We start from the raw sequence: 27,167 nt of genomic DNA on the forward strand, positions 1-27,167 counted from the left end.
AAGAAGCACTCAATTGTACTCCAGTTGTACAGGGTAACTGAGCTGATCTCACAAGGCATCCAAGACCGTCAGACTACAGGTGCCATCTTCCTCGAAGTCTTTGACCGTGTTTGGCTTGAGGGCCTCATGCACAATATCATCACTCTGGGCTTCCCAGAGTACATCACAGCCATCACTTATTCCTATCTTAAGGATAGACACTTTATCGTTCGTGTAAACAATTCACTCTCTGCTCCACGGGCTATCAAGGCTGGCGTCCCGCAAGGGAGCCTCCTTGAGTCCATTTACTATAATATCTAAACGAACGATATCCCTCAATCACCACACACCACCCTGGCTATGTACGCCGATGACACGGCAATTCTCTCAAAAAATGCATTTCGTGGCCCAGTTGTACAAGCACTCCAAACACACATCCATAGACTCGAGTCCTGGGTTAACGCCTGGAAAGTAAAGATTAATGTGGATAAATCTGAGGCCGTCTGGTTCACCAAAAGGACTAGCATCGATAATGAAGACTGCATCCACATGTATGACATCCCTATTCAGTGGACTAAGAAAGCCCGATACCTTGGAATCATTTTCGATAGGAGTCTCACCTCGACCCCACATATTACACAGATTATAGCCAAGTTCCGTGTCCGTAAACGAACACTTATCTCTTTAGTTGACCAGAACTTAGTTCCTTCTATTGACAAAAAATTGCTCATTTACAAGACCCTTTTGCGTCCCATCCTCTCATATGCCTATCTTGTTTGGTGATATGCTAGTTTTAGTAATGTAAAGAAACTCCAAATACTGCAGAATATCTTAGTCAGACAAGCGGCGAATTGTCGATGGTTCGTCAGAAACTCGGCAATTCACCAAGAACTTGAGGTACCAACTTTATATGTTTACTTTGCTAGTCTTGCAGGTAAATTTTTCAAAAATATACCAACAGCACCATACCAGTGCTAAATTATGATTATAATATTCACAACAATCGAAACGGTCCTCAGATACCTTGATCATTAACAGTCTTTCTAATAATTCATATACCCAGTTGTCCCACCTTAATTATATCTATACACAATCTCATACTGTATTGTTTTTCTGGTCAGCTGCTAATTGTTGTATATATTTACTTGTATATAATGTACATATTTTCCTATATTTTCATTATGCATTTATGTTTACTGTGATTTTATATTATTTACTCTATTACGTAAACACTACACATGAGAGACTCAAATTCTGTGAGCTAAGGCTTTTCTTTTCCACACCATTTGCTTATCGGCGCACTTACCTTTGCCATGGCGTGCACCGCAGATGTGTTTCTGTTGGACTCTTTTTAGGTGCTCACCCAGACTGTGAACTGTTCTGAACTTTCATTTTCTTCGATACGACTCATAAACTGTTCGAACTTACAAAGAATCGAAAGTCGGAAATTATTACGCCGGGATAGCGTCTACACGCGGGCATCCGTATCTGCGAACCTCATCGAGTTTGCCTGAGCCGACTTTCATACTCTTGTAGGTTCGCTATCGCAGTCTAAAATAAAATTAAGTGTATAAAAAACTAGGCTAGACCAAAATGTTTATTCATGATATCCGTGGGTTCATTATCAGGGATTCAAATGTATTATTTTTTGCATAAATAGCAAAACATTTTAATACCAGTTAGTAAAATAAATAAGAAAAAATGGTTACTAGACAAACCTGTTGAAACCTTTCTGAGATATTAATGAAAATGTATTGAAATTCAAATTTATTCCATTTCTTTGTCTACTGTGTGTTAAAAATGAAATATATTTGTAATACCGAAGTCCTAAGATGCTTATAAAGTATTGACAACTGCAGTAATCAATTTATTGTAACTTCATATTAACCATGCTTGAAACCTAAATGCTGTTGACAGCTTGATTTCTTGCAATTCAGACATTCAAACCTATATGTAATTACTTTATTTCATTTATTTAATTCAATTTTGTATTCATCATGGCAGCAGAATTTACTAAACACCGAAATTTATATGATGATACATTTTTAAAATCCGATTTTTAAACATTATTCTCCTGTAGTGATCAATGATCGTAAATAATGTTGTGTTTATAGCACCATGTATTCAAGCAAATTCCACTGTTTGAGGTATCAGAAAAATATCCATTATCTGGAGTTAAATCAAAGATTTATTTTTTGTTAATCTCATACCTGAGCAGTCAGAATTAGAATATGTTCATGTTTAAATATGAGATATATTTGCAGCTGAAAATCAATTGCTACAGTGTTCTCCCTAAGCAAGTATTAAGCGCGGGTACTCAGCCGGCGGAAGTGACGTCACAGAAAAGGGAGGTGGGAAAAGAGAGGGGCCTGGAACCGGAAGTGACACCAGCGCCATCTTGTATCACGTGATGGAATGGCATCATCAAACTTTCGTTTTTATTCTGTGGCAACGATTTTATGTTTTCAAAGTTTTTATTTTTTGTGGCAACGACACTATTTTTTATGTTTATGGCAACGAGCTCTTAACCACGTGTTTGGAATGACATCACTTTTAACTTATTTATTTTCATTTATTTAATATGCATTTATTGTCCCTTATTATTTTAATTAATGCGTCATTACTTTTAATTATTTACTCATTTTTATACGATTCATTTTAATTATTTAATCCCTCATTATTTTTAATTACTTTTAATTGATTCCATTATATTTTAATCCATTTTTAATGAATTTAGTATCATTTTCCCTGTATTTTAAAAATAACTCCACGGCTGAGATTTGAACTCGCACCGCTCGGGTACCCCTCCATGTTATTAAGCCTGTTATTTTTCCGTTTGGAGCGAAAATCACCATGACGTCACGTCACTAGGCTGGGGGAAATAGGCAAACGTCATCTCTTTCACGTTGCAGCCTGTCGAAACCGCTTCACGCTTTCTACATCTGCCCGGGCCAACGTATACAATCTTAGCAACCAACCAGCTTTCGCTAACAATATCTATCTTATTTCAGCCAATGTTTTCATTTTTCATCTTATTCTTACTATTTTTTAAATTATTAGTTAATTTATTAATTTTTGATTTAATATGTTTTTCCTTTCCCAAACATAAATTTTATTTTTTAATTTTGCAAATTGACGTTTATTTCTACAAAAGTAAATTTACATTTTCTTTTTACTTTGCAAAAGTGGTTTTTTTTTTTTTTTTTTTTTTTTTTTTTCAAATTTATTTCTTATCGTATTTTTACTTTATTTTTTTTTAAATTTAATCTTCTTTTTGGTTTTACAAAAGTAATATTTATTTTTACGAATTGAATTTTCCTTTTCACTTTTTTATTTTGCAAAAGTTTTTTTTTCCAAAATTTTTCCTTTTCGTATTTTTACTTTACTTTATTTAAATTTTTTGTTTAACTTTCTTTTTGGTTTTACAGAAGTAATATTTTTATTTACGAATTGAATTTTTCCTTTTCACTCTTTCATTTTGCAAAATTTGCAATTTTTTTTTTTCCAAAATTTATTCCTTTACGTATTTTTACTTTATTTTAATTTTTTGTTTAAACATTTTTGGTTTTACAAAAGTAATGTTTATTTTTACAAGTTTAATTTTTCCTTTCCGCTTTTTATTTAAAAAAGAGGTGTTACTACATTTTTAACTTAATTTTTTTACAAAAGTAATATTTAGTTTCATAATTTTAATTTTTGAGTTTTTTGTTTACACAAATGCAGTTTTTTGTTTTTGCTCTTATGCATTTTACTTCCTAAAGTAAATTTCATTTCTTTTTTCCCTTTCCTTACAAAATTTTTTTGTTACATTTTTATTTTACCCTTAACTTTTTCCCCTTGTTTTAAATACAATATGATGTTACATTTCCGTTTCTCCAAACGTAAACTTACCTACATTTCTCTGTCTTTGAAATTTTAAGCTGGAATTTACATGCATATAACTTTAATAGATAATATTTTCTGTAACTTTAAGCCAATATACACAATGCTCATTCCATATAGTTTAACTGGAATACTACATTTCTTACTTTTTTACTACTAAGTTAGAGATACTCAGAACTTCTCCTTGTAATGCATTGTACTAACTATTAATGACTGTATTAACTTTTTGGCCAACTATACAAAACTTTGTTGATTCCCTTTTACACGTCTTTACTTTTATTCAAAGGATTCACCAAACAATATCTGACAAATGTAATTTTTACACTTTTCCATTTACACATTTACCCTTATATTTAACTTATAAAACATATTCATGCTGTATTTCTGATTCTAATAAATACAGACTTACACATGTTTCTTTATTGTAAGACCTACTGACTTTAAACAAATCTTATAAAGAGCAATAAATTTTCATGGTATGAAGCCCACTCAAATCAATGCATGGAGTATTTCTACCCAGTTAAGTTTAGATACGTACCAATAGTACTTCATTTCTTCTTATTTTACTCTACAGACATTTATACATATATATTTAGAACACTCCCTTTTATTCAGTATGAGTCATTTATACTATTAACACAAATTTTGCTAACTCTTTGAAATATTTTACAAAAATATCTTGTATTTTCTTGCACACATCCTATTTAAATCACCAAACATACACTGAAACTTGATTTTTCCTTCATGTGAAAACGTCACTCGGATTCTTAATGATTCCACTATTTACCGCAGAACTTTATAAACACTACTCTGAACTTATCACAGCCTTACTCTCTTAACAAGGTATAAAGAAGATTGAATTATATTTTAACTACAAAGAAGAATATCCACATTGTAACGCAATTTTTTAAATTTGAATTACAGTCACATTTTGTGAAGGAGAACTTAGTCACATATGACACATGGAATTAATATTCATATACACATGGAATTAATATTCATATACACATGGAATTAATATTCATATACACATGGAATTAATATTCAGCCATGGAAATGAAACTTTATCGCCTTTTTCCCAGCTTGGAATATAAAAATTTGTTAACTTGGAATATTTTTAACGTATCCATTGTAACTTAAAAAATACCCTATTTCACATTGTCAATAACTTATTCAGCACTGAACTCTTACAGCCTTTTGAGAACGAAATTTAATTCATCATACCAGACAAATAACTCCTACATAGTTATGATACATTACATGAAATATTGAGCTGAGTTTCAAATAATGATCCAACATAGTAATTAACTTAAAAGACCTAACACAAATAATTTTAGGATAGAAATTTCAAACTGATATTGCTTGATAATGAACTTTTACAGCTTTTTTTGACATTTAACTTCTCATAGATAGTAAATAAAATTACACACAGATAATTATACAAAATAGGTAATAATGACAGAAAGTGCGTATAATGGTCTACTATAGTCACCAACTTTAAAAATTTTAATGCATTTTTAATATGTCATAAGAAAGACCACACTTTTTGGAAAAGCATTATTTTAATTAAACATTAGAACCGCACAGTCCTGCGCACATGTATAACATTTTTATTTATCATGAGCATGACACATAATAAGTAAATAAAATTTTCACAAAGTACGAAACACTTTTCTCTTTAACCGAACTGTACTCTTAAGAAAAATGCAGTATGGAATGCTTAGAACACTCAGTGCCACAGTTCCTCATTTCCCCACGCATTGACCAAAATATACATGTACTTTAAAATCAGTTAAACAAATTCAAATGTTAGTATTCAAACAGGAATACTTCACAAATTACATAAAAGAGAGGTACACAATGAACTTGAGTGATAAATACAGAAAAGCATGTAAGGACCGAGAAAAAGATGTATTCGTGGAGAACATTTTAAGATAAACTTACTCTATTTTTGCACATGGGTTACATTTTGCATTTTAGATTAAGGAAACATTCAAGATAATTCCTGTATAACTAGAGATTTTATTCACACTTGTTAGTAATGTAATTTATTAGAACAGTCGCAGATGTATAGGACATGTATGCCATTTCCAAGGAAAACAATTTTCCCAAGCCAGACTTTAATAGTGAAATATAAAATGGAATAAGAAAATCCCATATTTCCAACAAAATTAGTATCTGAGTATGCAAAAACATGAACAAGAAACGAATATTTTTTTCTGAAAATGTTCCGAATGTGATAAGTCAGGAATAAGAATCTTGACTAGTTTCATGAACAGAGCATGAAAAATAATGAAGAATTTTTAATTTTATTTTGTCTGTAGTACATTTACTTATATTAAATTCTTCCACTTGGTTGACTGTACTCTACATTTAGACGCAAGTTGATAAATCAGACTGATTTTGTGTTTTAAAGCTTCAAATTCAGAAATAATACAACTCAAAAGCAGAAAGATTAAAACGACAAGAGAATATACTGTAAACAACCGAACGTGATAAATGACTTTTGGGGGCTGATTTTCATGAATTCATAGACCGATAGTAAAATTTTAATGCATTGTATATGAACTACTTTTTCAAATGTATTAAGATCATTGTTTTCCAATTTTACATAGACTTTAAGTAAACATTTCATATAAATTTATCGTTTTCCCTGAGATTTATCTACGTATTTACTTAATTTTTTTGCATTTTATTTCCAATTATAATACCAAAAGGACATAAGAGAACATTTGTTTCTTGAAAACTTGCATATTTTTACCCAACTGTTATTTCTTTTATATCTTTGAAGTAACCTATTAAATACATAGTTATCTTGTACTACCCAGACAACCGTTGGTCTTGCCAATGTCTGAGTCACAAAGCTAGAGAATTTAAGTGATATTTTATCATTGCGGAAAACTTCTTGCTGCGTTTTTGATGAAAATTGGCCGAATTTAGTAGTTCATTACCGATCTAGGAGCCTTTAACTATTTCTATTAAAAACAAACACACTCAGAAATTATCATCAAGATTTTCCATACATAATTTTCATGCCATTGCATTTCCAATAAAATATGATTCATTGCCAGATAATTAAATGTTTGTTATTTTTCCCGCATCCGAATGCTTATTACATATTATTTAACAAAATTGCAAACAAGTTAAATGAATATTTCCTGAAATACTGAACATTTCATTTCGGAAAGTTTGCATGAGTATTTTCATTTTGAATCATTTAATATTTCTTTTCCTGCATCCCAAGTAAATTTTGAACATAAAATTTTCAGTTTTGACGAGAAAGTTAATTCCGGATGGCTGTGATGTTATCGTGTTTTCATAAACAGTTTTTTGTGAAGTACCTTTCCGATAACCTTTTGAACACTTTGAAGATTACCACTTTTACATTACTGCCACTGCAAATCATTGAATTTTCAAATATTTTCATATTTATCGTTTACAACGCTTCGTAAAGACTTGAGAACAAATTTTTACTAAGTAGTTATATTATTTGATTTAATAATTGTGTTACAGATTTAGAAGATTTAACAACACTACTACGCTGAACCAGAAATTAAGAAAAGAAATGGAATTTTTTTATCTTAGTATACTATAGGAATAGATTAACTTTCTCTGACTTAGATGTATTCGAATGTAGATAATGGAGACTTTTAACTCAGCTCATACAGACTTCGAATATTTTCTCTAAGTCACCACGATCACTGACTTGCATTGTCATTGATTTTTCTCGTAAAGACTATTTCTTAAAAGAAGTTTCTATACTAATTTCATTAGAAACTTCTAAAAAATATCTCATCTTCATAAGAAGTTGATGTTTTCTTAAAATTTTTATTATTCAGAGTATTAGTCAATTATGACAGAATGCTGGATTTGTTCTCTTTTTTCAACATTCATATGAACTTCAGTATCCAAACCTCTCATGTAAATGTAATTTTTCCTATCAGTAATAGGAAGACGATTGGAATAAATGCAGGTTATACAGACATATGTTAAAAATCTGGAAGTAAAAGAAATTCTTCAGATCTAGGCAATTCAGTAGAATGTGCAAATATTCATCCTATTCGAACCTTATTTTTTGAATTATATAGAATATAAAATGTAAATTTAATAAAAGGAGATATAATGAAGATCAAGTACTCTGCAAAATCTGTAAGTATACAAAATAAGTCATAAAGCAGGTTTTCGTAAAAAGCGGTTCCTGCCGAGGAAACACTCCAGCAGTCTCCTAGAACTTTAAGTGAGCACCTGATCTTTGCTCTTACAAAAGCTAAGTAGAATTGTAAATTCTACGTAAGAGCGAAGATCAAATGCCCACTTGCTGGTATGTCTCCTTCGTTGGAACCGCTTTTTACGAAAAACTGCTTTATGACTAATTTTGTATAATTACCGTCCAGATTTTGCAGAGTACTTGATCTTCATTATATCTTTTTTATTAAATTTACATTTTATATTCTATATAATTCAAAAAATAAGCTTCAAATAGGATGAATATTTGCACATTCTACTGAATTGCCTAGATCTGAAGAATTTCTTTTACTTCCAGATTTTTACCTTATGTCTGTATAACCTGCATTTATTCCATTCGTCTTCCTATTGCTGATAGGAAAAATTACATTTACATGAGAGATTTGTAATACTGAAGTTCATATGAATGTTGAATAAAGAGAACAAATCCAGAAGTCTGTCATAATTGACTAATACTCTGAATAATAAAAATTTTATGAAAACATCAACTTCATTCACGTGAATAAATACATTCTCAAAAACAAACATCCAGAAAATCTTTCACAAGTGTCAACATAAACGATATACAAATTTATTTTTAAGTATTTAAATATTTCATAAGCTGAAGATAAACCAAAAGAGTATCGGGAATTCATTGGCATATATGTTCAAAGAGATAAAGCAGCAAAGATAAAATAGTTTCCAATAGCAAAGAGAAAACAGTTTCGAAATGTCTAAACAACAACCTAGAGCACACTCTCAAAACATTTGCGAAAAGACAATGATCTCACAAAGACATAAATTTTATGGAACATGACATTATTTAAAAATTTTCGTTCGAAATTTTAGTTCTGATATAGGAAAATACACATTAAGTAAGTAAATGTGGGTATTCGTGTACATGTTTGTAAAAAACAAATATATAAAATTTTAGGAAAATTTTGCATGTTTTCTATTTGGGTAATAATACTTTTAAGTTAGGAACATTTTCTATACTGAACATATGTGTCTACGAAATTCTTTGGAAAAAGCGGAAAGTAAATAATCATTTGGATACTTCTCTAGAAATCAAGTGTTATAAATGAACAACGATTTAAAAATTAACCAAGAGCACAACGAAGTACACATATAAATTATTTTGCTAATCGGTTATGAACTTTTAAGTAGGATATATCCAGAATCTTCAAAATTAATAATGAAACCTTCAATTTAACCCTTGAGATTTTACTAAAGAAGTCTATGTAATAGTAAAATGCTGGTTAAAATTGTGCGAACAGAAGGGGGGAAAAATCCCTTTTTTAAAATATTCACGATATGTAATAAAAATGAAAGCATGGCTCCGGTTCAGCAATGCAATACAAGTCGTTAAATAAAAAAAATTTCTAAACTGAGGTTTTTTGTCACGTACGAAATGTATTGAAATAGCGAAAATTAGTAATATATTAGCAGTGGACTAGGAAACAAATTTTCAAAGATGATACTGTGGTATGAAAATTAATCAAAAAGTATAACACGTAAACATTTTTCTTCGCAATAAGTTATGAATGTTTTCGTTTCAGTACAATGAAGTTAGAACGTACAAATTTGGTAATGAAACACTCATTTCAGCCTTTAAGATTTTATTAAAAGATGCAATAAACACATTCACTTGAAATGTAATGCAGTAAGTTAAAATATAACTCATGAATGCAGTATATTAGGTATATACGGTTAATTGTTTATTTCGAATATGACAGAGCAGAAACTTTTGAGTCAGAGAGAAACCATGTTTACAAAACAATGGTTCTTGTTTTCCTAGTAATTCAAATCAAAGCGTTGATGTTTCTCATGAAGATGAGATATTTTTTAGACATGTTTCTAATGAAATTAGTATATAAACTTCTTTTAAGAAATAGTCTTTACGAGAAAAATCAATGACAATGCAAGTCAGTGATCGTGGTGACTTAGAGAAAATATTCGAAGTCTGTATGAGCTGAGTTAAAAGACTCCATTATCTACATTCGAATACATCTAAGTCAGAGAAAGTTAATCTATTCCTATAGTATACTAAAATAAAAATTCCATTTCTTTTCTTAATTTCTGGTTCAGCGTAGTAGTGTTGTTAAATCTTCTAAATCTGTAACACAATTATTAAATCAAATAATATAACTACTTAGTAAAAATTTGTTCTCAAGTCTTTACGAAGCGTTGTAAACGATAAATATGAAAATATTTGAAAATTCAATGATTTGCAGTGGCAGTAATGTAAAAGTGGTAATCTTCAAAGTGTTCAAAAGGTTATCGGAAAGGTACTTCACAAAAAACTGTTTATGAAAACACGATAACATCACAGCCATCCGGAATTAACTTTCTCGTCAAAACTGAAAATTTTATGTTCAAAATTTACTTGGGATGCAGGAAAAGAAATATTAAATGATTCAAAATGAAAATACTCATGCAAACTTTCCGAAATGAAATGTTCAGTATTTCAGGAAATATTCATTTAACTTGTTTGCAATTTTGTTAAATAATATGTAATAAGCATTCGGATGCGGGAAAAATAACAAACATTTAATTATCTGGCAATGAATCATATTTTATTGGAAATGCAATGGCATGAAAATTATGTATGGAAAATCTTGATGATAATTTCTGAGTGTGTTTGTTTTTAATAGAAATAGTTAAAGGCTCCTAGATCGGTAATGAACTACTAAATTCGGCCAATTTTCATCAAAAACGCAGTAAGAAGTTTTCCGCAATGATAAAATATCACTTAAATTCTCTAGCTTTGTGACTCAGACATTGGCAAGACCAACGGTTGTCTGGGTAGTACAAGATAACTATGTATTTAATAGGTTACTTCAAAGATATAAAAGAAATAACAGTTGGGTAAAAATATGCAAGTTTTCAAGAAACAAATGTTCTCTTATGTCCTTTTGGTATTATAATTGGAAATAAAATGCAAAAAAATTAAGTAAATACGTAGATAAATCTCAGGGAAAACGATAAATTTATATGAAATGTTTACTTAAAGTCTATGTAAAGTTGGAAAACAATGATCTTAATACATTTGAAAAAGTAGTTCATATACAATGCATTAAAATTTTACTATCGATCTATGAATTCATGAAAATCAGCCCCCAAAAGTCATTTATCACGTTCGGTTGTTTACAGTATATTCTCTTGTCGTTTTAATCTTTCTGCTTTTGAGTTGTATTATTTCTGAATTTGAAGCTTTAAAACACAAAATCAGTCTGATTTATCAACTTGCGTCTAAATGTAGAGTACAGTCAACCAAGTGGAAGAATTTAGTATAAGTAAATGTACTACAGACAAAATAAAATTAAAAATTCTTCATTATTTTTCATGCTCTGTTCATGAAACTAGTCAAGATTCTTATTCCTGACTTATCACATTCGGAACATTTTCAGAAAAAAATATTCGTTTCTTGTTCATGTTTTTGCATACTCACATACTAATTTTGTTGGAAATATGGGATTTTCTTATTCCATTTTATATTTCACTATTAAAGTCTGGCTTGGGAAAATTGTTTTCCTTGGAAATGGCATACATGTCTTATACATCTGCGACTGTTCTAATAAATTACATTACTAACAAGTGTGAATAAAATCTCTAGTTATACAGGAATTATCTTGAATGTTTCCTTAATCTAAAATGCAAAATGTAACCCATGTGCAAAAATAGAGTAAGTTTATCTTAAAATGTTCTCCACGAATACATCTTTTTCTCGGTCCTTACATGCTTTTCTGTATTTATCACTCAAGTTCATTGTGTACCTCTCTTTTATGTAATTTGTGAAGTATTCCTGTTTGAATACTAACATTTGAATTTGTTTAACTGATTTTAAAGTACATGTATATTTTGGTCAATGCGTGGGGAAATGAGGAACTGTGGCACTGAGTGTTCTAAGCATTCCATACTGCATTTTTCTTAAGAGTACAGTTCGGTTAAAGAGAAAAGTGTTTCGTACTTTGTGAAAATTTTATTTACTTATTATGTGTCATGCTCATGATAAATAAAAATGTTATACATGTGCGCAGGACTGTGCGGTTCCAATGTTTAATTAACATAATGCTTTTCAGAAAGTGTGGTCTTTCTTATGACATATTAAAAATGCATTAAAATTTTGAAAGTTGGTGACTATAGTAGATCATACGGACTTTCTGTCATTATTACCTATTTTGTATAATTATTTGTGTGTAATTTTATTTACTATCTATGAGAAGTTAAATTTCAAAAAAAGCTGTAAAGTTCATTATTAAGCAATATCAGTTTGAAATTTCTATCCTAAAATTATTTGTGTTAGCCCTTTTAAGTTAATTACTATGTTGGATCATTATTTGAAACTCAGCTCAATATTTCATGTAATGTATGATAACTATGTAGGAGTTATTTGTCTGGTATGATGAATTAAATTTCGTTCTCAAAAGGCTGTAAGATTTCAGTGCTGAATAAATTATTGACAATGTGAAATAGGGTATTTTTTAATTAAGTTACAATGGATACGTTAAAAATATTCCAAGTTAACAAATTTTTGTATTCCAAGCTGGGAAAAGGCGATAAATTTTCATTTCCATGGCTGAATATTAATTCCATGTGTCATATGTGACTTTAAGTTCTCCTTCACAAAATGTGACTATAATTCAAATTTAAAATAATGCGTTACAATGTGGATATTCTTCTTTGTAGTTAAAATATAATTCAATCTTCTTTACCTTGTTAAGAGAGTAAGGCTGTGATAAGTTCAGAGTAGTGTTTATAAAGTTCTGCGGTAAATGGTGGAATCATATTAAGAATCCGAGTGACGTTTTCACATGAAGGAAAAATCAAGTTTCAGTGTATGTTTGGTGATTTAAGTAGGATGTGTGCAAGAAAATACAAGATATTTTTGTAAAATATTTCAAAGAGTTATCAAAATTTGTGTTAATAGTATAAATGACTCATACTGAATAAAAGGGAGTGTTCTAAATATATATGTATAAATGTCTGTAGAGTAAAATAAGAAGAAATGAAGTACTATTGGTACGTATCTAAACTTAACTGGGTAGAAATACTCCATGCATTGATTTGAGTGGGCTTCATACCATGAAAATTTATTGCTCTTTATAAGATTTGTTTAAAGTCAGTAGGTCTTACAATAAAGAAACATGTGTAAGTCTGTATTTATTAGAATCAGAAATACAGCATGAATATGTTTTATAAGTTAAATATAAGGGTAAATGTGTAAATGGAAAAGTGTAAAAATTACATTTGTCAGATATTGTTTGGTGAATCCTTTGAATAAAAGTAAAGACGTGTAAAAGGGAATCAACAAAGTTTTGTATAGTTGGCCAAAAAGTTAATACAGTCATTAATAGTTAGTACAATGCATTACAAGGAGAAGTTCTGAGTATCTCTAACTTAGTAGTAAAAAAGTAAGAAATGTAGTATTCCAGTTAAACTATATGGAATGAGCATTGTGTATATTGGCTTAAAGTTACAGAAAATATTATCTATTAAAGTTATATGCATGTAAATTCCAGCTTAAAATTTCAAAGACAGAGAAATGTAGGTAAGTTTACGTTTGGAGAAACGGAAATGTAACATCATATTGTATTTAAAACAAGGGGAAAAAGTTAAGGGTAAAATAAAAATGTAACAAAAAAATTTTGTAAGGAAAGGGAAAAAAGAAATGAAATTTACTTTAGGAAGTAAAATGCATAAGAGCAAAAACAAAAAACTGCATTTGTGTAAACAAAAAACTCAAAAATTAAAATTATGAAACTAAATATTACTTTTGTAAAAAAATTAAGTTAAAAATGTAGTAACACCTTTTTTTTAAATAAAAAGCGGGAAGGAAAAATTAAAATTATGAAACTAAATACTACTTTTGTAAAAAAATTAAGTTAAAAATGTAGTAACACCTCTTTTTTAAATAAAAAGCGGGAAGGAAAAATTAAACTTGTAAAAATAAACATTACTTTTGTAAAACCAAAAATGTTTAAACAAAAAATTAAAATAAAGTAAAGTAAAAATACGAAAAGGAATAAATTTTGGAAAAAAAAAAATTTTGCAAATTTTGCAAAATGAAAGAGTGAAAAGGAAAAATTTAATTCGTAAATAAAAATATTACTTTTGTAAAACCAAAAAGAAAGTTAAACAAAAAATTTAAAGTAAAGTAAAAATACGAAAAGGAAAAATTTTGGAAAAAAAAAAACTTTTGCAAAATAAAAAAGTGAAAAGGAAAATTCAATTCGTAAAAATAAATATTACTTTCTTAAAACCAAAAAGAAAATTAAATATTAAAAAAATAAAGTAAAAATACGATAAGAAATAAATTTGAAAAAAAAAAAAAGAAAATGTAAATTCACTTTTGTAGAAATAAACGTCAATTTGCGAAAGTAAAAAATAAAATTTATGTTTGGGAAAGGAAAAACATATTAAATCAAAAATTAATAAATTAACTAATAACTTAAAAAATAGTATGAATAAGATGAAAAATGAAAACATTGGCTGAAATAAGATAGATATTGTTAGCGAAATGCTGGTTGGTTGTTAAGATTGTATACGTTGGCCAGGGCAGATGTAGAAAGCGTGAAGCGGTTTCGACAGGCTACAACGTGAAAGAGATGACGTTTGCCTATTTCGCCCAGCCTAGTGACGTGACTTCATGGTGATTTTCGCTCCAAACGGAAAAATAACAGGCTTGATAACATGGAGGGGTACCCGAGCGGTAAAACGCCAGACTCCTATCCCAGAGATAGCGAGTTCAAATCTCAGCCGTGGAGTTATTTTTAAGATACAGGGAAAATGATACTAAATTCATTAAAATGGATTAAAATATCATGGAATCAATTAAAAATAATGAGGGATTAAATAATTAAAATGAATCGTATAAAAATGAGTAAATAATTAAAAGTAATGACGTATTAGTTAAAATAATAAGGGACAATAAATGCATATTAAATAAATGAAAATAAATAAATTAAAAGTGATGTCATTCCAAACACGTGGTTAAGAGCTCGTTGCTATAAACATAAAAAATAGTGTCGTTGCCACAAAAATAAAAACTTTGAAAACGTAAAGTCGTTGCCACAGAATAAAAACGAAAGTTTGATGATGCCATTCCATCACGTGATACAAGATGGCGCTGGTGTCGTCACTTCCGGTTCCAGGCCCCTCTGGATACTACCCACGCCCCTTTTCTGTGACGTCACTTCCGCCGGCTGAGTACCTGTGCTTACTACTAATGCATCATGATGATGCAGAGTTGTCCTCATTATTATTAAATATTATGATGCCCAGTGCCCCAAAGGTGTTTAGTTTGGGTTGATTTGGGAAAGCAAAGTTATCTGAGAAACAAATCTTAAAGTTTTCGTATGCTCTAAATTAGTTCATATATATCATTCCCATATTTCAATTAAAAACGAAAATTCAATATTTAACTACAGAGCTACCTTTTAGAGTGCAACAAGAGATCAGACTGAATTGACTGCAGTTTCTGAAATAATTTCAGATTAAGAGATACTAGTACATATGGCATCTGTGTAAAATAATGTGCTCATTTAATAACATCTTTGATATTTTTCATATGCTGGTGTCAGCACGAGTTTTATTCACTTAATTGCCAGCATCTCAAATAAACCCAATAAGGAGCGACCATACATACATTTCCTCTTGGAAAAGACCCTTTTGGTGAATTACAGGTATTAAAAATTTTAAGCTGTATAGTGGCTGAGAGCTGCATCGTGGTCTCTATAAAATCCAGACTACTGACTGGATAGTGAGTTCAGCACTAGATCCATCCGTTTATATGTTATCCATTCCAGTATTTTTCCGAATGAGTGGAGTAGGCTTATCTAGTTCTCAATATGGGAGATCATTTCCTGACTTAAGAATCATAGCTGCATGTTTCTGTCAGAAAACAGTTCACATACAAGTAAGCATTAAAAATGGCACAGATTTTACTGATGAAATGACAGAAGTATTTAATCATTTTGTTGAATATTATATTTGCTCGGGGCTTGCTTTTGAAGCTTAGTAATAATGTTTTTAACTTCAGCTGGAGTAATGAATGTGGGAAAGTTGTTGGCTGTGGGCTACTGCAACTAATTTTCATACTCTTTATGTGATATATGATATGTGAATTTAATATCTAAGGGTTTGCATTAGGGGTGAACTGTGCGACCAAATGTCTGATGAACGCATTGGGCTTTTCCTCATCAGTGTAGATGAAACTTGTGTTATCTTGCTAGTTACAAGTTTTGTTGGCTTTTAAATTATGGATGAAGTTCTAAAATAAGCTTTCTTTAGTATTCAGTCCTCCAGTTTTGTTATTCTACGTAGTTTTATGGTGTTCATCAATATCACGCTTAATTTTTTCTATTTAGTCTATTGACTTCTGATTTAACAGCTGAGCCACATGAGTATGTATCAGTTTTTTCATAGCCTTTTGCAATCTGTGGTAAAATTTTTCATATTTGGAAGGAGTTTAAGATGATAATTAAATTTCTGTTATGGTGTTACTGAAGGCATTTTCTATCATTAATATTATCAATGACCAAGTCAATGTTGAGTTATGTTTTTAGATTTCCTGTGGGAGAGAGTATTGGTTTTTAATGATATTGTGAAATTTCATCCTGTCCGTGACTTTGTTTACATAATTTGTTTCTGGCTTATAGATTCTTATATGGGCCAAATAGGGGCATGGTCCGTTGAAAGGTCGTAAATTAATTCTGTAATGAGGGGAAGAGTGGTAGATGTAAGAAATAAGTCCATGATGTCTAGTTTCAGTTTTCGATAGCTTCTCTGAATTATCACTTCTGATTAATACGATGTCATCAACATTTATCTTCTTCAACAATCTTTTATTTGCCTCCACCTTCAGATGGTCTAAGTATTCTCTATGAAATCTTCTGTCAGTCTTAGTTTATACTTGAACTGTTTATTGAGATCTTGAGCTTCTGACAAGTCTAGATCAGGTACTCCAACTTAGACTTCTTCAACATCATTCAGGAACATGTTAGGAGTCAAGTGAACTGTACTTAGATCTTCAGAAATGTAAGTTAGAGATTTAATTATTCCTTTAGAGTTCCAGAGAACTGTAGCAGTGCTTGTCCAAGAACTTTCCGTAGCAGTTGTTTAAGAAAACCTATCATTCTCTCCCACCATCCATCCTACCATGGTGCCAGAAGGATGAACTTCCAGCAGATCTTCTTTGCAGAGCTGCGAACTTCAATTTCCTTCTAGTAATATTATTTAAAGCACTAGCTGCTCCTATAAAATTAATTGCATGGTCGCTATAAATTACAGATGGTTGTCCTCTATGTGTAATAAATCTTCTGAACCCTTGTAGAAAACGATCAGTTAACAGAGAGAAATCAGCTTGAGATGTACTGCTCGATATACTCCACATGTAAATAGACATATCCATGCTTTCTTCTGGATTGTCTTCCCTTTGTTTTTGAGGTATAAAGAACCAGCAAAATCTACACTTGTTATTTCAAAAGCCTTCCTATTACATACACTGACTACCAATAAGTATTTGGACACCTGTGATAGAAAAGAAAAACTAACTTTATTCAAAATCAATAGTTGGTAGAGCCTCCACGAGAGGTAATTACAGCGTGGACCCTCCGGGGCATACTTTCCACAAGTTTTTGTATGAGAGCTAGTGGTATTTTCTTCTACTCGGCTTGGAGAAGACATAGAAGTTCTTTCACCGATTTTGCACGAGTAGTGCACCCCTGAATTCGGCGATGCAACTCGTCCCAGAGGTTCTCGATAGGGTTCAGGTCTGGACTCTGTGCAGGCCAGTCCATTCGATGAACTCCATTGGCACCATACCAAGCCTTGGTTAAAGTCGAAACATGACAACTGACATTGTCGTCCTGAAAGTAACAGGGGTCCAACCCGTAAAACTGCCACAACGTAGGAAGCCCATTGTCATCCAAAATAGTGCAGTAGGCATCGGAGTTGAGCTTACCATGAATGGAGACCAAGGGTCCCAGCCCATACCAGGAGAAACACCCTCAGGCCATAATTCCACCGGGCCCACCAGCGGCCGAGCGGTAAAGTCGCTGAACACTGGTAGTTCGGTCCGAGGTTCGAATCCCACGAACGGGCTGGCTGCATGGGCGTTTTCGTGGTTTTCCCCATGTGTAACGCGTATACGAGCCAGTTTTCCTTAGAAAGTCCTCCACGAAGGCATCCCTCCCCTTAGGCAGATAGCCCTCGAGGCTTTGCCATAATCACAGACACACACCGTAATTCCACCTTCGCCGAACTTGACTGTTGGCACAATGCATTCTGGCAGGAGACGTTCTCCAGGTAGACGCCAGACCCAGACCCTGCCATCCGAACGGTAAAGGGTTAACCTTGATTCGTCACTCCAAAGAACCCGTTTCCATTGGTCTACGGTCCAATTTCGATGTGCTTTGCACCACATTAATCGAGCAGTGTGGTTGGACTTTGTGATCAAAGGCTTATGGGCAGCAGCACGACCATGAAAACCAAGCAGATGTGCTTCCTTACGGATGGTATTCATTGAAACAATACTCCCGGATGCTTGTCGAAACTCCTCGCGGATGAGGGCCATCGGTTGGGTGAGGTTCTTCCGAATTTCTCTGGACAGCACTTGTCGGTCTCTATCTCCCAGTTTCGTTGGTCTGCCGACTCGGGGCACATTCCGACAATCACCGCTCACCTTCCACTTCTGAATCACATAGGCCACTGTCGATTTTGGGTACTTCAGATCGCTAGATATGTCCCTTAAGGATCGGCCACATTTGTGATACCCGATAATTATACCTTTCTCGAAATCAGAGTGCTCCGAACTGCGAGGCATCTTGCATGCGACTAAAGCCGATGCTGTTTCCTACATGATATATATCGGCGGAGTCCGTGACGTACCTTAGGACCGCAGATATCGTCATTTGCATAGGTGTCCAAATACTTATTGGTAGTCAGTGTACTCGGTCTTCAGGCAAGGCAATTGGTGTAAAGCCTCCATATTTTTTACTTTGTACCATGTACACTGTAAACATTGATTCAAAACAGTTCAGATAATATAACAACCACCTGAAATCCAATTATATTCTCTAACAATTGTTCTCATAGCATGAGATGATTTTAAATGTGTATCAAAAATCGGTCTAAAAACAAGAAAATGGTTGTTAGGTAAACTTGCTGGATGCCGAAAATCCTTTGTATTCTGCCCGTGAGAAATATTTGTCCTTAATCACAAAACACCATTGTCATCAAAATAGGGGTGTAAACTCGATAATCTAGAAATCGTAAAAACCAGAGAATGTTTTACTTTGAATTAGTTTTAATAATTTGTTCTCAGTTGCTATATATTCCTTGCAGGACAGATCACCATGGATATGTTGTTCTTTTGGAATCTGACTATTCTTGAATCATACTATCTAACCTGACATATGCACTCTGCATATGTACTTCGAGAAATATTTATAACACCAGGTTTTGTTATCCAGTCAAACACTCATTAATAAAGATTTAACATATTTCTTCTTCTCCTCTGAGACTTCTTGTTCGTTTGTTTTACTGTTGGATTTTGGCCATCACTCGCACCTAGATACTCTAACGTCCTCAAATGAGACTTAATCTCTCATACAAAGTGAAAATTTAAGAAATGGAATTTGTCATGGTATTTTGAACAACTAATGGCAAAAGTCCTCTGACATAAACTTCTATTAATAAATCCTCCCCCCTTTTTTAGTTGTTGTGTCAAATTTTAATCTTGAAGCTTCTATTACCTTCGGATAATTATCTGCAGTTGCAGGATAACTATCTGCTTATTCTTAGTTCAAGAATTTATCACAGTTGATTGGATAAGATACTGGGATTTATCTGCAAGATCTACATTATCATTTTCATATATTTTCCTAAACAAGTCCCAAAATGGTAACCTTAAACTATCAGAAGAATTTGCTATATTTCTCTAAAATTATTTTAATCTTAAAATAAATATTTAAGTAATGTTCAATAAACTTACTTTCATTTTAAGCCCTCTTCTCTCGTATTAACTTTTAACATTAAATCCATTATTTTATTGCCTAAACTTTGTAGTTCTTCAAATTTTTTATGTGTAAAATCGTAAATTTTGATTGCCCTTCTATGATATTATGATGCAAGAAGGTTATGGCTCGGTAATTGTTCTTAGAAGACATGACTCCATTTCTCTAAAACACAACTTCATTAACACACCATTACGTAGACAATATGACGTCATTTGGCGGCACACACAGTCGAACATAAGACTGCCACAGAGTACCCCCCCCCCCCCGAGTAACACAGTCACGACGCGAAAGGGTTAATTGCAGAATTCCAATTTAAGATATACACATTCGAATTAAAGTTATACTGTAAAATTTCCATACAAAGAAATACAAAATTTATTATTAGTAATATACAAATAATAATACACTTAAATTATAATTAAAATATATAACAAAACAATGCATATCTTAATTAAATAATGAAAAGTTAATACGAAGCAACTCTCAATACGTATGCAAAAGAAATTAAGTATTTATGTAACTTTTGCAGCAGACCGTAAGAGGAAAACTTCAATCATATTACAGTGATCAGTTGTACGGAAAAATAAACACGATGTCCACTGCGAGTAACTATTTGTTTTGGAGCAATTTTTGAGACTTCACAAACTTTCTGATGTCGAATCTAAGGAATTACAGGTGAATCTGTATGCTCCGACAACATATACGCTGGTTTTAAACGATCAATTGAAACTGTAGTCTTTTTATTATTTACCTCAATAATAAAATTTTTGTCCATTCGCTTAACAACGGCATGAGGGCAGGTGTAAGATGGAGTTAAGAGGAGGTTATGGCTCAGTAAATGTTCTTAGAAGACATAGACTCCACTTCGCTAAAACATAACTTTATTAACATACCTATTCATTAATACAACTATACGTTAACACAACTATTCATTAAAACAGAAAAACTTCTACATAAATATTTGAACATCCTTGCACTCAAGCTAAGGGCAATGTGTGCGAGTTCGCTTGTTGCGCTGGTGCTTATTATGTAAACAAATGACGTCATCTAGTGGCGCATGCAGTCGAACATAAGACTGCCACAATTTCATCGAGATCCTCATTGTTGATGTCTTCATATACATCTCATTAATAGTCCTCATAGATGAAATTCTTGCTACATTTTTGGATTTGATGATCTTTCCCATGTTTACAAATAAAATCCTACCGTCAGGAAGCCATATGTTTGGGAAACACTATGATCATTTACTTTCATTAAATAAAACTCGACTGAGTTATGTTCTATGGGAAGAAAAACTCTTCATAAGAGTAATAAAAACATAAATTTATATACAGAAAATGCAGGTTCATGACTAGTTACAATTTCATGTACCGCTAATTTACAAGAAAACACATTGTTCCGAATCCACTAAAGCTAAGTATTGGCATCAAAGGATATGGCTCGTCAGTAGCCCCCCCCCCCCCCGAAAAAAAAATTGCAGCTTGCTGGAACATTCCAGTCAGTTTCAGAATCCGTTAAGTTGGTCTGACTAGCAAAGTGTGCAACTGAAGAGGTGGAAACAATTCTCGTAAGTTTTGAAAATAATTTGTTTTCTATATAATCATCTACTTTCAAGGAGGATTCCTTGAATCCATCATCAACCTGTTGATAGTGATTGATAATTTCGATGATTAGCGACATGATTGTACAGTCTCAGTCACGTTCAATTCAGTCAAAATTAGAAATAAAAGATCAAAGTGGGTGCACTAAGGCCTTTTAACAACACTGTGGACACTTTAAGTCTAGCAATCGCACATATAAAACGCAATCCATGTTTCTAATGTTGCTTATATTGTTGCGTTCTACTGGTGTATGAATTTGGAGTAATTGACGATAACACTTGATGAATAATCAAAACACATTTTATTTGCCAGTGTTACACAGGAGAGTTCCAAAGACACATTTACAGTCTTCAAAAAACTGTGATAAACACGCTGAAACTATCAGCAACATAGCCTCCAATTGTGAAGAGAGCTTCAGGGCAAAGCTAAAGTACAGCTCTCAACTTTGTTCGCTCACTCTCAAGCTAATCTCTGAACTCAACATATTCTCCGCGTCCAAGCAGGATATATATAGCTTTAACTCACCTTTGAAAACATTCTCGGGAAAAAATGGTAAGAATTTGTTCTAGAAGTTTCTCGCTCCTTCTATGGCATGTCGCCTAGGGAATTTCGCACCAAATCTGGCAACCCTACCCCTCCCCTAATTTCCAGGGAAGCTATCTTATATTTTAATTTGCATTTCCTGAGATACGATGATTAATTTTCCCCGTTAGCTTCTTTTACAGGTCTGTCAGTGCATTGTTATATGTGCATTACATATGTACTTTTAGCCGCTTAACAGTATAGTGGTTAGTGACTCTGTCTATCGTACTGAAGGGCCCGAGATCAAATCCCAGAGAGAGCATAGTGTCGTTTATGGCATGGGGGTGCTTTAAACATATGGCGAGCCAGAAAACCTCTTGTATGATTTGGTGATAGTAGAACAGGGGTGGGAGATTCTCAGACTCATCTCTGGGGATGCTGTCTCTCAAAATCGGGGCAGAACTGAGCAGGATTTGTTCTGTTATCTGTATGTTTCTGAAGGCTCTTACCAAACAGGAGGTGCAAAAACTGCACTCCTTGTCATCATATTATTTGTGGTTTTGTTCCGAGTATGTCGGACAAATGAGATATGACAGCAATAACATATTGTTACGCTTTTCTTTTCCGACACCAGTTGTTACATTATTTTCTTCCTTCACGTTCGTACGGTGTTTGTAGATTTGGAGTGAATAACGACGACACTTGATGAAGTATCGAAACACACTTTAATCAGGACAGCTCCAAAGTCACATTTTATCAGTCGTCGAAGATCTACCATATACACTTGCTGGAACAATCAGCGACACAGCCTTCAGGTTATCAGGCTATAACGGTGGAGACAGCTTCACTGCAAAGCACCAGAGTACAGCTCCCGACTCTGCTCAGTCGTTCTCGGAAATCCACGTACTCTCGAGACTCTCCACGCTAGAACTCGCGATGCACTCAACGACACACAGAGTACATCTCCCAACTCTTCGGTTCAGTCATTCCCGGAGCTCCACGCTTTCTCGACGATGCACTAACCGTTATACACTACGAGACTCTTTCGGTGCACTCGACAACCCACTCGGCAATCGCTGGCCGGCTGTCAACTCGATTGTCTCGATGTAACTGGATGAGACACACTCGCACTCGACGAGGCACTCACTAACTGACTGCGGACCAGCAGGGTTTATATAGCTTTCGGCTTGTGTTCGAGAACTTTCTGGGCTAAACCGGTAAGAATTCGTTCCAGAAAGTTTTCCATCCGTCCATGGCATGTCGCCAAATGTGCGATTTCTCGCCAAATGTGGCAACCCTGCCTTCCCTGCCAGTTTACGGCAACCCTAAACCTGCTTTGCGGGGAAGCTATCTTACCGTACCTATACATTTCGTAACAATATATACTTTTGGCTGTGAACGAGTCCTAGCTTTGAGCTGAATTGGAATGTAATGGCTGCTGAAAGGTTTGCTAATGCTTTTCTATTTTTTTAATAAACACTATTGCAGTCCATTGCCCAATGAATTTATGCTATATTAAAATCTTTAAGCACTGTATTAAAACAAATGCATAACTGAAACTTGTTGGCAGGCGTCATAAAATTGCTGTGGGATCCGTCAGTTTGAGACCGCTGGTATATGGTATTTGTTTACTTGTTGCATACTGTGTATTATAATTTGTTCTTTCTTATTTCATTTTAGCCTTTTATTTACATATGATTTTGATTAGATGCATAAATATAATTTCTGAAGTTCATTTTTACAATGCATATGTACATAATGTTTTCTTAGGCAACATACTCGTAAATATGTGATTATTTTTCTTTCATTGGGAAACCATTGACTCGCAGTGATATGCTGGCTTAACTTTGATTTACTTCTAAATTAAAATTTGGCATTCTATGTTTTATATCTATTTACTTTTAATTATGTTAAAGTTAAATTTAGGTGTTTGTAAGAAATTAATCCAGAATTTAATTTTTGTTTGACTTATTTACTCTTTATTAGAAAGAAAAGGAATATTCAGCTGAACAGTCTGCTCGGGTTAATAGAGCATATCAAATTCTTGTCCGTCCAATGGAAAGAGGTCTTTATCTATTAGAACTGCATGGGAAATCTTTAACTGAAGAGGAATTATCACCAGAAATTCTAGCTGATGTTATGGAAGTAAATGAAATGCTTGAAGAGTGTCAAACTCCTGATGCTTTGGAGGCTATTAGACATGTTAATGATGCTAAACTGCAGTTATTTTTTTCGGAAGTGTCTTTGTCTTTTAAAGAGAAAAACTTTAATAAAGCTAGGGAATCATTATGCAAATTAAAATATTATGTTAATATTGATAAAAAAATTAGAAAAGTGGAAGAAGATTTCGGTATAAGTAGAGATGATTGATAGCACTAGAAAAAAATCATTAAAAAAATGCTTGATAATAAATATACTTAGATGTAATGCTAAATTTAAAAAAATAGATAGTTGATAATTATATGGAATATCAAAGCATAAAAATTAACAGTAATTGTGAAGAAATCTCAGCAATAGTAAAAATGGAATATCTTCATTTTCGTTTAACTTTTGTATTGAATTATTTTTCTCATATAGTATTTTGTAAAATTTAACTTTTGTATTGAATTATTTTTCTTATATATTATTTTGTAAAATATTGTTAAAGAATGCTGTGTTTTACATTTTATGCAGATTGGTTTCATTTAAAGTAATTTTTTTATCACCTTAAAGTTAACAATTAACAAAATGAAATACAAAATTTTATAATGATGTTTATGGTTAAATTCATAGCCTTCAGTCATATTACATTATATGTCTAAAGTATTTACTTCCTTGTATTAATGGGTAATTTCTCATAGTAAAAATGTCTAGGTAAGCCTTCATAATATAAATATACAGTTTTTTTATATATTTGTTAGATATATGGTAGTTTCTTCAGAAGTTTATTGTTAAAATATTTTGATTTGTATTTTGCATATATATAAATAAAATTAAATATAAAAGCTTTATTATAAATTTTGAAATTACTTCATTGAAAGTATAGTGTGCTTATGAGATATAATCTGTGAACCTTTAATAACTGCTAAAAATCACACTAACAAATATGACATTATAAAATACAGAATATATGTAAAACATATTAACTATATTTGTATTATTATTTATTAGATCCATACTCATATGATTACTATATATCAACTGAAATTATTAAATTTGAAATACGTTTCCAAAACTGCAGCCATATTCACATGAAATACAGAATAAGTACAATGGCTATTAAAAAATATAGTCATACTTATCCTATGCATGAAAATCTTCATGAGTGATTTCAATACAGAAAATGAACAAAGAAGTAATAAACTAAAGGAACTCAAAGATTTATAAAAGTTAAAAAAGCTGTAACTTAGGTAGTTAAGAAAGATATTCTGAATTATGCAAGAAAATCTAAATGAAACTTAAAATTTTGTAATCCTTTTTAAATGCAAAAATAAGTTTAAGTTTTTTTTCCTTTCTCTCATTTTATTTTATTTAGTTTTAAATAGCTATTAGCCTCTTTATGCTGTAAAGGACAGGACATGTTAAAAGAATGCATAATTCTTTGTCTGTAATTTTATTTTTATTTATTAGTTTTTACCTGTTTGTTGGATTTTTTTTCCCCATCACCTACATTTTACTTTGTAATTTACTACAGAATTCCCCCCCCCCAAAGTTCATAACTTTTCAAGTACTGCAGAAAAAAAATTTCAGTTTTAAGGAACAGAGATTGAGTTTTCATTGCTGAGCATGATTTTATAAGTTATCGCAGTAGAGAAATATCAAGTAAGCTTCCATTTGAAACCTTGAGAATTTAATCATATAAAATATTTCATATATGTTTTCAAATATTAACTATCTGTTTGTATTAGAGTTTAAAAGGACATAAGTGACATTTCAAAAAAATTTTCAGCAGATCTTTCCAAAAATTAATCTTTTTTAAAGTCAAAATATATATCTATCCCTTATAATGACATATTCATTAAAATTTATATTTAGTCTGCAAAAAAGTGTTGCTTTCATCTTACCTACATTCAATTTCACTTTCATTGTTGCCTCATTAGCAGCAACAGTTGTTATTATTACTGTGACTGAAGAACTGAACATTTGTTTGATAACTATTCTTTTTACAAAGTGTTATTTATTATACTAAATAATATTATACTAATTAAATACTTTTACCTTATTATTTAATTATAATAAGGTAAATTAATACATTTAATTAATTTAATACAATGGTAGGCTAATAGGAGGTCAAATCTAAGTATAGATATATATAATCAGTTTTATGCAGTATATTACTTCAGTACAACAAGAAAAAATAAAATGAAGAGGAGGAAAAAGATTTGCTCGAGTAAAATGGAACTTAATAACAAAAAATCCAAGCAGCAACAAATTGAGGATCCTAGCATGTTTGAACCTTATGCCCTCCTTTTTATTATATAAATGTACTGAAAATGGACTTGCAGCACACTGTAACAATTTACAGCTTCAACAATTTCAAATAAAACAAATATATTCATAGAATTCTTTCTAATTGTTGCTATTTTATTCTCTACAAGAGAGTCTCCTCAGGATTTTAGTATGAACTTCGGACTGCAATAAACGGAATAAAGATGTAAAATTTAAAAAAAAAAAAAAAAAGTTACTGAAATTGCTCTTATTATCCAAAATTATCTGTATCTTAAATAGCTTTGTCAATCCAGTTTTTAATACTTTCTTTGAGACTAGAATTGAAATTCAGAATGCTTTACAGTCATTTCCTAATAGCATGCAAAATTTTGTATTGATCCATTAACTAGCCTTTATATACAGCTTGGTGCAAAAGATCTCTTATCGTTTCATGAAAGCATATATTCTGCATTGTCTTACTTTAATCAGTCTAGATTCACCATAGTTCAGTTTGAAAATATGAAGACAAATT

General features: G+C 31.9%; 1 protein-coding gene across 1 annotated transcript in view; it reads left to right on the forward strand.

Moving 5' to 3' along the window:
• The window catches only part of Hsc20 (iron-sulfur cluster co-chaperone protein HscB-like protein, mitochondrial), a 67,351-nt gene extending 42,133 nt beyond the window's left edge, over positions 1-25,218 (forward strand). The window contains exon 2 of the mRNA XM_085817404.1: positions 24,215-25,218. Coding sequence (XP_085673530.1) covers positions 24,215-24,598 — 384 coding nt within the window. The 3' untranslated portion in view covers positions 24,599-25,218. The remainder of the gene's footprint in view (positions 1-24,214) is intronic.
• The last annotated feature ends 1,949 nt before the right edge of the window (positions 25,219-27,167 follow it).

This window comes from Stegodyphus dumicola, chromosome 5 (assembly GCF_044657685.1).
Source record: "Stegodyphus dumicola isolate Sdum_Otavi_A_Nest chromosome 5, ASM4465768v1".
In the NCBI taxonomy this organism is placed as follows: Eukaryota; Metazoa; Arthropoda; class Arachnida; order Araneae; family Eresidae; genus Stegodyphus; species Stegodyphus dumicola.